We start from the raw sequence: 14730 nt of genomic DNA on the forward strand, positions 1-14730 counted from the left end.
ATCTAATCGATATCTCCCCTCTCCCAATAAAACCCTAACGCCTCATCCTATCACTCCACTCCCTGAATAAGGAATCCCTCTCCAGCTTCCCTGTAGGTCCCTACCTACCTTTAGGGACTGGAAGGGGCTATAAGGTAGAATCCCTCTCCAGCTTTCCTGTAGGTCCCTACCTACCTTTAGGTACTGGAAGGGGCTATAAGGTCTCCTCAGAGCCTTCTCTTCTCCAGGCTGATCAGCCCCAAGGATGTAAGATGAGGTTAGAGACTGGAGGTGTGTTTATGCTGTTGATGAGATGAGGCCAAGCTGCCTCTAAGTAGCAGTTTCTGGTACTGAGAGCTGTGAACCTGTGACAACGTGGACTTCAGCGTTGCTTGAGCTTGTGTGCAGGAGGTTGTGCAGAGGAGCAGAACCTGCCCTGGTGCTTGCAGTGCGGGGCCCGCCTGGCTGTTCCCTTCTGGCTTTGCTTCAGTAAAACTACCTCACACGTGCTCCGGTGGCAGTGCAGACACGCTATCAAGAGTAAGTGCGAGGAGCACACAAGTGGTGATGTCCTCGGAGCCTTCACAGCCTCCGAAATTAGCATCTCCTGGGAACTGAATTTGAACAGGTCAGGGATTGCGTGGGGGAGAAGGGAAGAGCGGTTTGAGGTGGTGCCGCCATCGCACAGTTCCCTGGGGCTGCACATATCCGTTCCTGTAGGCCCATCCCACTTTGATACCCCTTTTGGTAACTCACTATCACTGAACTCTATTTTAGTAATACTAATGAATAAATATGAAACCGTTGGTAGTTGTCTAGAAGGCTCCACGCTGTCCCAGCGGACAGTGACAGAGCGCCGGCTATTCATATCCCAGGACTGCCATAATTTAATCGACTACTGCATGTAGCTCTCTCCCTGGGGAAAAAAGGGGGGGAAAAAAGAAAATCCATCTGGTAGAAAACAACACCGCATGAGCTTCTGCTGTAAAATCCACTACCCTTACCTGCTACCCTCATCTCTCTTCTCTGTACAGCTTTCCTGTTGAAGATTAAAACGGGTTCATATTTTCACCAGGTATTTAAAAGAAGGAACTTCAGTGCCCTGGTCCCACTTTATTTTGAAAGTGCATAAAGCTTTGGAATGAGGACAGCAGTTAACAAATCTTTTCCTCGAGCACAGTGGAACATTTTTGTCACAAGACTAAAGCACTTCTCTTCAAAGGCTTATTTCCGAGCATGAAGTAGGAATTTCTGCCCCAGGAAACTAAGGAGCGTCAGAAATCTTCCCCAGTTGTAAATTACACTTTTCAGCTTTGCCTCCCTCTAATGCAATCACCCCTGTAGCACCTAAATGTGGAGAGATTAATTAAACCCAACAATTAAACAAAAAAGCCCCCAACCCTGTAGCTTATTACAAACAAAAGGTAATTGTTATGCAGAATTTACACTCCTTCCCAAGAGAGGGAATGGAAAGAAAGGAGGAAGAACAAACACATGGCAGATAATGGTTTTTTTGGTGGGGTGAATTTTGGTTGTTTTGTTTTGTTTTTTTTTTTCTCTCCTAGTTTCAATATGTTTTTAATCAATTATACAATCAAACATGATCATTTAGTCATAAAATACATGGTACCAAATTCTGATGGCTCTATGGAAAAATTTTGTCATTTAGTCATTGACATAAAATTATAAGAAGGATGACTAACTCCTCAAATTTCCTTTTTAAATTTTCACTTTTAAAAATCTGTTTTCTTAAAATTGTTATTGAGAAGTTTTTAACATTGCTATTAGCTCCATGACTCTCACTTAGGGAAGATTTTTTTTCAATTATGTGCTGTTTTTCTCATAAGCATCAAATAAATTCCAGTCTGCAAAGGTGACAGTTTATTTTCAGTTTATTTGGTTACATTATTTAAAGTGAGGAGAAAGCTTTTATAAACCTATGATGCACCGACACATATGCATTCTGGTATTTCCTTGTCCCAGATTCTCCTCACGTTTCGTTTATTTCGGTATTTCTTTTAGTGAAGAAAACAGTTAGAAGTTTGAATGTAGCTCTTCTGAGTTGGTAGGTAATTAGTGTAGCAACTTGGAAATAGCTAGCCTAGGAGCTGGAAAAAATTAAGATCTATCTGACATTGCTTTTAAAGTAGTCATATGATGAAGTTAAAGTACATGAAGAGCAAAGTAAAAAAATATAATTAAAATTCCATTCCTGTATTTTAGATGTAAGTAACTATATTCAGTGATGTTGGTATTTTGCATTCCAATCAGTTTTTGTTGGCGCTCAGTTTTTGTTGCTAATATTTCTCACTGTCACAAGCTGTAGTAGTACTGGTGAAATGTTTTCTCAAAGATTCAAGTATTCTGCTTATCCTATCTAAATGGCTTTTGTGCTGCATGCATTCCCAGTGTTTACTGATATATTCCATACAAATAATTCGAGGAAGTGAATATAAATAATTACTTCTCTGAGGAATACAGTCCATATATTTGTATTGAAATTTAAATGGATGTTTTTACATGCCCTAGACTGGTACACCTGGGGATAAAGTAGCCAGGAAAACATGTATGCTTTTGAGTTGTGTTGAAATCACTCCTTTAAAGGGAGAGATTTCAGCTTGGTAAGCAAATTTTCATTGATTTCAGTGTATCAATGTTTATAGTTTATTTCAGAATTATGTTAATTTACATCAGTAAGCATCCTTGGCTAAATTGAAAAAGAATGTGTACTACTAAAATTACTTTATGTATGCTAAACACTGCGGGGCAAAACCAAGAGGATGCTGTTATGTAAAATATGCAATTTATGTAGGAAAAAACTGTTGTGCTTTGTTACAGGGCTCTTTTTTCATCCACGCCTTTAATCTAGCAGCAATTATAAATAATCATAATACTTCTGCATTTGAGAGTAAAGAAATCAGAATGGTGATTAGCAGAAGCTTTTGATTGGATTTTATTTTCCCCAAAAAAAACCTTCAGAATTAAACTTTCAACTATGCAAATTTGGAGCATTTCTGACATTAAAGATACTGTTTTCTACAAAGTGTAAGATGAATTGCAGGAGTATCTACACACTTCGTCTTGTATATTTGTACATAATAGCTGTATTTCCAAGAAATTAGAAAGCCCTATACAGCCTGGCCTTGAACACTTCCAGGGATGGGACATCAGGAACTTCTATGGGCAACCTGTTCCAGTGCCTCACTACCCTCATCATGAAAAATTTCTTCCTTATATCTAGTCTACCCTCTTCCATTTTATTTTCTGTTTATTGTTATTATGTATTTTGATCCTAACAGCTTGCTTAATAGAGGATAAATAGTGCAACAGTGCATCATAATCCCTTATATGTTCCATAGATCTTAAAATATGATCACAAGAAAATATATTTTATACATGAAGGCTGAGTTGTTTTTCCACAAGTGTTGAAAAAATGTGTACTTTCCCCTTGTTGGCTAAACCCACAAACGTGACTGGGTTTTCAGAGGAAAGATGGTCTTGTCAGTAAAAGAATGTATTTGCTTTCTGAACTGGTTGCAGGAGTTATTAGAGAAAACTGTTTCATGTATATGTGTCAGTGTGAGTATCTGACATGTAAAAATTCTCCTATGGAAAATCCATGAGGTCACCCCCATTGAAATCATGGGATCCAGCTAACTGTGGGGAAGGTGCAGGACTTGACTGAAGGAAATACCGAGTACGTTGTGTACAGAAAAGTTCTTGAAAAGCATAATTACTTCAGCCTCCATAGCAATTAAGGTATAAAATATTCTGGGTTATTTATTCCTATTGTTCAGGCAAAAATCACTAATCAGTCATGATGTGGAGAACTGTTGTTTCCCTGGAAGGTAACTTGCTTCCTTAAGGTTCATGTTTTTTCTCCTGTTTTTTCTTTTTTCTTTTTTTTTTTCTTCTTTATCAATAAAAACATAAGTGTACTTAAACCAGAGGGAAATGGGGGAAAAAAAGCACTTGAAGTTGCAGTTTTGTGTAGCACAGAAAATGCTTACTTAAGAACTGTCACTTTGTTACCTGCATCCCTTCCTGCCATCGGTCTTACCCTGTGCCCCCTTTATGAAATCACCGGCAATTAACGATGAAATTGTATGTGAGATGTACATTATGGAAGGGCTGGTACAAAGCACAAAATGGCTAAGAAATTCCAAAAGCCAGTTTCTAAGCTGTTTTAGGTTTCCCTGTTATGGTGAACAGAATGCAGTCACAATCTGGAATAATAGAATCATAGAATGCTTTGGGTTGGAAGGGACCTTAAAGATCATCCAGTTCCAACCCCCCTGCCCTGGGCAGGGACATCTCCCACCAGACCAGGTTGCTCCAAGCCCCATCCAGCCTGGCCTTGAACCCCTCCAGGGATGGGGCAGCCACAGCTTCTTTGGGCAACCTGTTCCAGTGTCTCACCACCCTCACAGGAAAGAATTTCTGGTATCTAATCTAAATCTCCCATCTTTCAGTTTAAAACCCTTACCCCTTGTCCTATTTCTACACTGCCTCATAAAGAGTCCCTCCCCATATCAAAGTTCAAAGCTGAACCCTGTATTGTTGATTGCTTTTTTAGGACTGAAAGTAATTTCTGCCCACCCCCCAATCCTGTCCCTCCCCAAAAGCCTCCTCTTTCCTTGCAGTGAGGACTTTTTGAGGTGTAATGACATGATTTGAGCGTTGAGATTGGTGTATGGGGAATGCGCCTCAATATTTGCTTTTTCCTCCATTGTATGTTCCTTCCTTCCTCTTCTCCGCTCCTCAGCCTGGTTTCTGCAGAGCAGCTGAGGACTGCGGTGGCATGGGGAATTCCTGGAAATCTAAGTTTGTTAGCATTGCTGGCTGAATGCTATGTAATTTGATTTAACAATGCTTTGCTTCCTAGTTTGGGTATGTGGCTTGGTAGGAATTCTGACAGAAAACTTAATAAACTCTTAAATCCAGAAAGGAAAACATGTTATAAAAGGGAGACTGGAATCCTAAGACTTATTATAGTCAGTGGATAGAGAAGGAATAATTTTTTTTTCTAATTCTCTTTGTGATAAAATGAGTAGTATATTAGTGTAGTATTTTAATTTCTCTTATTTATAAGGTCTGCTTTGTGTCTGATTGAGACGGCTGTGAATCCGTGAATCTAGTTGAAGATTCTTTTTTTTTTTTCTACATGATAGTATTATCCCTGTTACTGCTTTCCTCTTCATGTACTTATGTATAGTTTTCTCTCTGTGTGATCTTCCTGGAGTACTGAGAGAAAGAGCACTAAAATAAAGTACAAAGGAATGCATTTAGATTAAACACTAGAGAAAAAGATGATGTAGTTTTTTCTTCTACAGAAACTAAGGTATTTGTATAAGATATAGGTGATCTTGAAATGTTTACTTTAACAAAGGGCATTCATCATGTAATACAAATATGCATTGATGGCTTTTGTCCTCAGCATCTATATAATTTGATTGATTTTTTTTTTATAGCTATATTATTATATCCATTATAAAATGGAAAAATGCCACTGTAGAAGGTTTAACATTGAAAACTAAAGGATGCAGGGGGCAGGGACCTTTCCTTAGTTCAGGACTCCTCTGCAATAGAACTTAATAGGAGACTATCCCCCCGCTGCCTTCCTTTTCAAAGGAAGGAACTTGCATTTGGAGAGTTTTTCAAGATACTAATGTACCCTTAAACTCTGTTGTATCTCCCATGGTAACTCTGCTGGTGTACACACAGACTATAGCTTCTTTCCCGTGGACTGCCATGTCCATAATACATTTTTCCATTGCTCCCATCTCATTCAGGTCATGTACCTTTCCTTGCAATGTTTTTTTATAGGCAGGAGAGCCTGGGTGTCTGGGAAAGGGGAAAGGATATCAGAGGTGGTTGTTTAGATCTGAAGAAGGGGAAATCTATGGGAAAACATCCCTTTTCACTGCCCATGTGCTGTGTACACAAAAACCCTATAGACAGTAGTCGGCTAAAGGTATTTCATGTTAATAGATTGATCAGTTTAGAATGCACGGCAACAATTACCTTGCCTAGCTATAGCTATTCTAATGGTAGGCTGCTTATCACAAAAATTTGTATTAAATAACAGAGATAATCCCTAACAGTACTGCATCCAGCTTTTAGAGGTAATGAAGCTAATGCAGTTAAGAATACAAGAAGTAATACTGGATGAAATTGTGGTAGAAAATTTTGGTTCTATTAAATCAATTATGCAAATATAAAATAATTTTTGGTAAAATCTAATCAGTTGTCAAGAATGAGAAAAATACATCTATTTCGAAAAATAAAACTGTCTTCAGTATAATCTAATCAACTGTCAGAAATGAAACATCTCTAATTTGATTAAAATGTCCCTGTTGACCATAGTCATTTTCGCTTGTCATAAATAAGAGAACTGAGGTTCTCAAGACAGAATGATAGCTTTTCTTATTGAATATCACTTCTAGTTTTCATAGTTACTGCCCTTTTTCTTTCACTGTTGTTGATTGATTCACTGATGTTTGAGGGCTGATGTGCCTTGCGCTTGGCCAACATTATCCACAGTAATGTTGCTTTTTTCCATCCCAAAGTCTGTGCTCCTATTAGCTTTTGTTAATTGTACAGTCTGTAGATCTTACCTTTGCTAATTTATCCTTATGTATTATTCTAACTTGAGGAGACGAAAATCATAGGAATCTCTCTGGTTCAAATTTTAAAGACAAGGCAGCTGCCAAGCAGTCTGTTATTTATTATCTGTATTTAGATAGCCTCACTTGCTAATAGTAGAGGTACATATACTCAAATCATTCACCGAGAAGGGCCTGAGAGCAATGAATGCATGCTCTGAGACTAAGGTGTCTTTATCCTGGATTTCTTTGTCCAGGAATGATACTCATATATGTAAGATGCGGGGGGAGGGGATGGTGAGGGGAAGGTACTGTCTATTCCTGGGCTAATGTGGTTTTTTTCATATGCTTCTGTTCCTAGCTACTCCATTTCTTTTTTGTTTTATACTGTGTCAGTCTCTTCTGGTCTGAATTTTTCCTTTGCTCTTGTTGTAATTTGGCCCTTGCAAATGACACATTGCTCAGCGTATAAAGAGATTCCACTTATGGTCTAAAATTAGCTTTCTAGTCTAAACTTGTCATCTAGGCAGCCTCTGTAATCAATAGCAAAAGATAAATACCACAAGAAGGCAATTCATCACATTTTAAGATTGTGTTGAAACTGGAGGGATTAATTGCTGTCTGGGCCACCTGTCTCTATCTGTTGATTAAAGAGAGAGCCCGAGATGACAATCTCGGGTGAGGTACCTGACTTCCAGATGGCTAAAATTAGATGAAAAGAATCCTACCTGTTGTGCAAGGAGTGGTGTTGGTAATGCGTTGCCTTTTTAAGGGCTGTCCTACAGAGGTAGAAATGGCATAAATTGGAATGAGATTGCACCCGCAGTTTGATTTTTTTTTAATTTTTTTTTTTTTTTTTTTCCTGAACTGATCTGCAATGGTGCCAACGGTTATATTTGATTTTTTCAGTAGTGACTTCAGCAATGTTGTGACATTCTAGAAATCAAACCCCTGCTATTCTGTTCGAATAGTTAATATTTATATAGCTCTCATGTGACTTTCTAGCCAAACTGCAGAATCCATTTCATTTCTGACATGGGGACTTAAAAGCTTGAGAACGTTTGTGACAAGGCCACACAGCACTGTACAACAATGTAGTTCGTTACAATCCTGAAACCTGTTTTCAAACCACAGGGAACTAAGTATACTGATAGATAGGATCTACTATTGCAGTGGTTGTTACTGAAAGAGAAACTTCCCCATACAAGGTGTCCACATAAAATTTGAGCATAAACAATCGATAACTTTTGGTTATCAATGCTGCACATAAGCATTTGGAATTATAAAAATCAAATTTGCAAACAAATTTTATGGGCAAATACTGTATGGAAAGGTTTTTGAGCAAAACTCGATATAAGAAAATGTTTATGAGTTAGTTATTTCAATAACAAAACTCGTATTTTCTTCTTTTAATGCTTGATCTTCTTTTGACAGTGCTGTAACTCACCGCTGAACCAAGACGCTGGGAACAGTTCATAGCATCAGAAACTTCATCCACGTAGACTGATGACATCTCTCCAGTCTCCAGAAACTGTGAACTGAAGCTACAAATCTTTATGGAATTTATATTACCTGTGTCAAAGGGCATGTTTCTCTGATATTTCACGAGGACCCTTTACTGCCAGTATGACGAGCCAGGACAAGTGGGTTAATCTTAGTCCTGGAGAGTTCTCCCAGCTTCAGAAATATGCAGAATGTAAGTAATTTATAAAATATGTGATTTTATTGCTTACTAAAAACTAAGAATATTTTGAATGCAGAATATAATAATATACTCTTGATATTATTCACTGTGATCAAATAAGAGGTTAAATTATGGTTTATGTTTTTTAATCCAAAAGATTTGGAGGGGGGGGAAAAAAAAGATCAGTTCAGGTGTTTGGTATTTTTAGTGGTTTTTGGTTTTTTTTTTATTTTGTTTTTAACTGAACCATTATTATTCAGTATGGTACCATGTAGACTAACTATGGGTTACGTGACTTCTGGATATTTGGAGAGTGTATTTTTTTGGCTTTGTCACCTTAAATTCACCATAACAATTACTTTGGTTCTTGCTCAAGCAAAACTTCCCTTAAGTAAGAGCAACTTCAATGGCTCAGAATTGTGCTAAGAGGACAGATACTGAACACGAGAAGTTATATTTAGGAGATAGTTTATGAAGCCTGATAAGAACTCAACTGGAAAAGGTCAAGAACATTTAGGAAGTTTTCCTGTATTATAAGTAATCCAAATTTATATTTAAAAAAAAAAAGGAGAAAATCTCATGTGATTTGTGAATGTTGTTCATTTATTACTGAAGGAAACATTTGCATGTAAGGTAAAATGAAGACTAGAGATCGGTTTTTTTGCGCCTATGACATCGCAACATATACTTAATTGTGTTTTGGTGAAGTTTAATACAGTATGGAATTTATAGCAAAGTGATTTGTTTTCCACTCGCCTGCTGTTGAACTCGAAGGTGTCATTTGCTCTGCCTTTCATTCAGTTTACCTGCTGATAATCTGGGGGTGTCATTTGCTCTGCCTTTCATTCAGTTTGGAACTAAGAGTATAGTCTCCCAAAAACCCATCTTCCTTGGACGTCAGTGACTTCAGGTTATACTCTTAGTGGCTGATAGTCACATCTAGTTAATAAGGTCACTGGAATCAGAATTACTTTTGTAGAGCTGTGGTGGGCCTGCCAAGCCACTCTATCACCCCTCGCTTTCTTCCCTGGCTTCAGCATGGGATCCTCCAAAAAACTTCTCCAACGTGGCTCCTTCCCACAGGCTGCAATTCTTCATGAACTGTTCCAGCGTGGGCTCTCCAAGAGGTCACAGCCTCCTTCATGCATCCACCTGCTCTGGCATAGGACAATATCACTGGCTGCAGGTGGATATCTGCTCCACCATTAACCTCCATGGACTGCAGAGGGACAACCTGCCTCACTGTAGTCGTCACTGCCTGCATCACCTCCTCCCCCTTCTTCTTCATGGACCTTGGTGTCTGCAGAGTTGTTGCTTTCACATATTTTTGTTCCTCTCTCCAGCTGCTGTTGTAAAGCAGATTTCTCCCCCACCCGCTTCTTAAATATGTTATCCCACTGATGCTACCACCATCTTTGGTGGTAGCTTTGGCCAGAGGTACGTCCAACTTGGAGCTGGCTGGCACTGACTCTATCAGACATGGGGGAAAGTTCTGGCATTTCCTTACGGAAGCCACCGCTGTAGCCTCCCCTGCTATCCAAACCTTGCCACACAGCCAGTACAACAGCAGGCTGAAATATGAAAAGAACTCTTCTTTAAAATTCATTATACAAACATACATTGGATTATTTTTTAAGCTGAGTCAGTTTATGCAGGTATTTGATAATAAGATATGCATAAGACTGAAAGTAGTACAGAACATCAAACAGTAAGAGCTACAGAAAGTGCTTTTTCTGATATATTCGGGTACACACATTTTGGTGTGCAAATAAAAAGTACTAATACTGAATAGTAAAGACTTAATTAAAAGAAAACAAAGAAATTCTTAAACAAGCTGTTAGAGGAGTGTACTATACTGACCTGAGCTCAGTGGGGAAAATTCAGAGTTCATGCTTACACCTCTGTATCACATTGCCATGCTCAACTACAAAGTGTTGATGATTCACAGCATCTTCTATCACTGATGCAAAGCAGATACCTTTAGCAGGTGAGCCCAAGGAGTGGGCGTGCTGAGGTGCCTTGTGCTAACAAGTGGGAAGCTTTAAGCACAGGGTGTATTTCGATTTCTGCTTCTTCTTGGAGCCTAAGCAAATCTGGTTAAGAAAGTTTGCTCATTCGTTTTCAGGAGAGGAGTCACTGTTCTGCATTTCATGTGCTCATCCACCCAGAAAATATCCTCTTTAAAATGCATTTGCCGGTGTTCTGCATATTTACTTGGTGGTCAGAAAAAAACCCTCACAGACTTTCCCTTCTCAAGCTGAATCCCCTCAACTGAAGCTGGTTATAGAGTGAGATAGATAGTGTTTTGCTTGTGTGACACCCGCAGTTGCTGCCCTCTACACAATCCCACACCACCTTCCTGGTTTGATAACCGTATTGGAAGGGGGAGTAACCCAGACTATTCTGCTGTATAGCTGGTGGGGCATACTTGTAGGAGTGAGGGATTTGGGTTTGAATCTTTTGAGGCTGAAGGCCAGTTTGAACCCATGTTCTCGGTCTTTCCCCTAACCAGAAGGCAAGCCTGTCTCACTTCCACCTCTTTTATGAAGATGACTCTTGCTGCCAGACTTTGCTGAAATCAGTCACATCTGCAAGTGTGGTGGATTCTGAGAACAGCAGAGGAATGGGTCCACCCAGGTTCTAAGAGACAAATTAAGTGCTGCTCCTTATCTTCAGACTGCAGCAGAACTCAGGAGGCACCTAGATGAGCTGCTTCTCTTTGGAATCAATTTAGTTTAGTTGTGTAAAGGAATGGTCAAACCATATAGAGATACAGCTGCACAGATAATAAGCTTAAAGTACCTCCAGAGTTAGGTTGTATGTGCAGACCTGTAGCTGATCAAGTGTGGGCTTTATAGATCCAGCTGTCCTGGACTTAGAGATCAGAATTCAGCCTAAATCCCTTTTTAGTCACCAAAGTGTATGGATCTTTCACTATATAAAGCACATTAAACTCATGTGGTTTCTAGTGCTCTGACAGAGACATGTGCTTTCCACTTTTCTGACTGAAGGACATCTTACTCCTGTTCACTGTAATTTAATTACATTAATTAATCTTCTATTGTCTTCAAGATGGCCTGTCTACCTGTTAAACAAACCAGACCCGCTCCCAACTCTGTGTGCAGGTACTGTCTTTGGTACCCTATTGAGAAGTTCCTACCACATCTCTTCTGCCTGTCTTCTTCATCATGTATTTGCGGTATGATTCTCAGCTTCATCCACAGGTATTGTCTGGTGAACACAATCCCTGAATGTAAAATTTCTTTCCTGAATACATAACAGCTTTTCCCATTTTTCCATAAATGGAACTGAACAGCAAAGGAGAATGAATTCTCCACCACTTGTTCTGAATCACAAAGCACCTCAAATCATGAATTACCTCAAAGTGGCACTCAGGACTTTATAGTGACTATCGTCCAGTAAATTAATCCAAGGAATAGCCATAATTTTGTTACGATGAATTATTTTTGAGCTCAATTCAAGGCAACTTTATACTTCCAGTTTCAGACCTACCTTCATCTGCTCGCCATACTTAAATAATTTTGGGCATCAAATGAATTTTTTGGAACAGTTCAAATATTACTTTAAAAAGAAGAAAAGTTTATTTCTAGAATTCAAAGAACATATTACCTAATACTTGGCTCTTTGAAGTTAATATGCATATGTGTGGTTTTTGGAAGCATAATTATTTCCAAAGACAGTTCCTCTGTGTCTTCCTTTCTGGTCAAATTAAAAATATTCTCTCTCCTCTTGTTCTGAAGAGGGCATGGTAGACACTATTTTGTGTTAGATCTTTGCCTGGTTTTAAAATGCCTCAGAAGAATACATCAAAACAGAAATAACTGGTGTGCTCATTATATAATAGTAGTAATAACAATAACAACAATAATGTATCCCACACCGAATCCTGAAGGTTCTAGGGAAATACATGCACTCAAGAGAAGAAAATTTGTATATTTCTTTTCTCTTTAGATTTCATTATCAATGCTGGCTGTGGGAAAGAAAGGTGAAAATAAGCAGGGTTTTTTTCTGCATAAAAATGTCACTGCGTAGGGTAAGGTATATACAGGACTTCTCAGGCAGAGATTCTTTCTTCTAAATTGTTTAGTATCAGGTATATGCATAGCTCTGTACTACCCCTAACAGCAGCCTCAGTTGTAAGGACATTAAAGAGAAACAGTATAAATAGCTTCATTGTGCTTGTTATCTGTATGGTAAGTTTAAGTATTTTGGAGAGGGGGGTTTGTATCCTTTTTATTAAATTAATTTTATACCTCCTTTTTATTAAAGCTTTATGGCTGATTTAGTGCATGCTATATGTTATGGGGAATTTAGAGGATCTTGCTTCACAAGCAAGCGAGAAAATATTGAAGGGATTGGAAGCAGTTAAAGCAAGACTGTTTCATGATTCAGCTGGACTTTTAAAGAAAGAAGGAAGGTTTGCCCTTCCCTTAGTAGGCGGAGGAAAGGCTTCTGAGCCCTGGCAGCATGTGCACTCTGGGGAAATAGCTTGGTTTGGTGTTGTCCTTTTGAGTTTGTCAACAAAATGTGCCCTGAGGAAAAGGCCTGAAAAAAACTTTTTGCAAAACTTTTGGCAGTGGCTTTTTTCCCAGGCTGGTGGAGGAGAAGTTGGGCAGACTGTCACAGCCTGAAGATAGAAATAGATGCTGGAGTGCTACTGGGATGGCTGTGAGAACAGGAACAGCATCAGCAGCTGCAGCATCTTTTGATGTAGCATCAATAGCAAGAACGAGACAGTGTAAGAATTTTATAGGGGAACAGGAAGGGGGGAACTTGTGAAAAAGAATCTCTGAAGAGAAACAGGAAGGTCAGCAGAAGTTTTGGTCCAGAATGAAGCTGCCAGAGACTCTTGGGTGGGTTTGGTTCTGTGGCCCTCACAGATGGAAAAGATTTTCTTTTACAATGGGTATAAATGATAACCTGCGGGGAACTTCATACATGTGGCAGCTGGTCACCAGCAGCAATGGACCATTACACAATCCCTCAGAGGGTCCCAGGCTTCTAGTGCCACATGGAATCTTGCTAATTCTAATGAGGGAGTGGGCCTCGTCAAAGAATACAGATTGCTAAAACTAGCTATTTTTGGCAGTTTGGAAAATGGAGAGAGAAAATCGTTGGCAATTACTGAGAATAGTTTTACCCCAAGTATTGGATTTTAGGAGTATGGTGTTTCTGCGAAAGCAAAGATGGAGAAGATTAAGTTCTCATAAAGTTTTGTCAGAGCCTGTCAGACTGGCTGAAGGATGGAGTCTGCCACCACAGCCTGTGCGACAGCCTGTCATAGGAGGTTCCACTCCAATCTGAGAAAAAACTTCTTCACAGTGAGGGTGGCAGAGCCCTGGAACAGGCTGCCCAGGGAGGGTGTGGAGTCCCCTTCTTTGGAGATTTTCAAGACCCGCCTGGATGCAGTCCTGAGTGATGTGCTCTGGGCAATCCTGCTTCAGCAGGGGAGTTGGACTAGGTGATCTCTATGGTCCCTTCCAACTCTAAAAATTCAGTGAAATTCATAGAGAAGGATAACGGGTCTAGTGAGAGATCCCCCTCTTTGTGTGCATGGTCTGTTGGTGATGGAGTGGACAGAAAAAGGGGTCTTTGTGGAGTCTGAATCCTAATTCTGAGTCTGTGACTGGGGACTAAAAATCTAAGAGAAATTGGAGTCCTGCTCAAGGGATTGGTGGGACACTTGCTTTAGTTCTTCTGAGAGGTGAACTATGCTTATTGATGCAACACCATAATTATATTTTTTTTTCTTAAGATCTGTGAATTTAAATCCCTGGTGCACATTCCTGTGTGGTACCAACTTAGAAGAAATGGGATGGAAATACTGTATCTGATAGGTTGAAGCTCTAGTCAGATTTATTCTTTTAAAAGTTGAACTCTGTCCGACAGAAGGTGGTTATACACTGTCTGCACTAATGAGGATATTAGATCTAACTTTTTGACTCATGTTAGACTGAAATCCAGAACAGAAAAAGATGCAAAGTTATGAATTTGCTTTGCATTTAATCAGTCATAGCTGGGACTTGGCCTCTAAAGACGGTTTCATAGATGAAGTTGGTAGTAGGGGTGGAGAGCTGGGTACCAGTGTCAGCTGCAGAAGTGTTTAGTGGATTTCTTTCCTTTGTGTCATCAGTTCTGTGCTAGGTCTTGAAAAGCATGTATTATGGGTATGAAAAGCTGACAAGTTCTAAAGGAAAAAGCTGATAACCATACAGTAATACAGTATGATCTGGATGTCTGAGGTAGACTTTCTAATGACTTAAAATGCTTAGTGTTCCTGCCATGATATATGCCTGTCTGTGACTAGTAAATGTGTTTTCATCCAAACAGAAGCCAGTCAATTCTCCAGTTAAGTTGTCTGGGCTACCCAGTGTCATACTGACTCTGTCCACAACTGTGAGTCAGGAGGAACCTTCTCATGGCAGTCTGGTGGGATACTCA

At 39.4% G+C, this 14730-nt stretch overlaps 1 protein-coding gene across 9 annotated transcripts in view; it reads left to right on the plus strand.

Moving 5' to 3' along the window:
* The window catches only part of DGKB (diacylglycerol kinase, beta 90kDa), a 467667-nt gene that overhangs the window by 141481 nt on the left and 311456 nt on the right, over positions 1-14730 (plus strand). For all 9 annotated transcript variants that reach the window (XM_014937895.1, XM_014937893.1, XM_014937903.1 and 6 more), the window contains exon 2: positions 8019-8280. In XM_014937895.1, the coding sequence (XP_014793381.1) occupies positions 8211-8280 (70 nt within the window). In that variant the 5' untranslated portion in view covers positions 8019-8210. The remainder of the gene's footprint in view (positions 1-8018; positions 8281-14730) is intronic.

Source organism: Calidris pugnax, unplaced genomic scaffold (genome assembly GCF_001431845.1).
Source record: "Calidris pugnax isolate Ruff unplaced genomic scaffold, ASM143184v1 scaffold11, whole genome shotgun sequence".
NCBI classification, from domain to species: domain Eukaryota; kingdom Metazoa; phylum Chordata; class Aves; order Charadriiformes; family Scolopacidae; genus Calidris; species Calidris pugnax.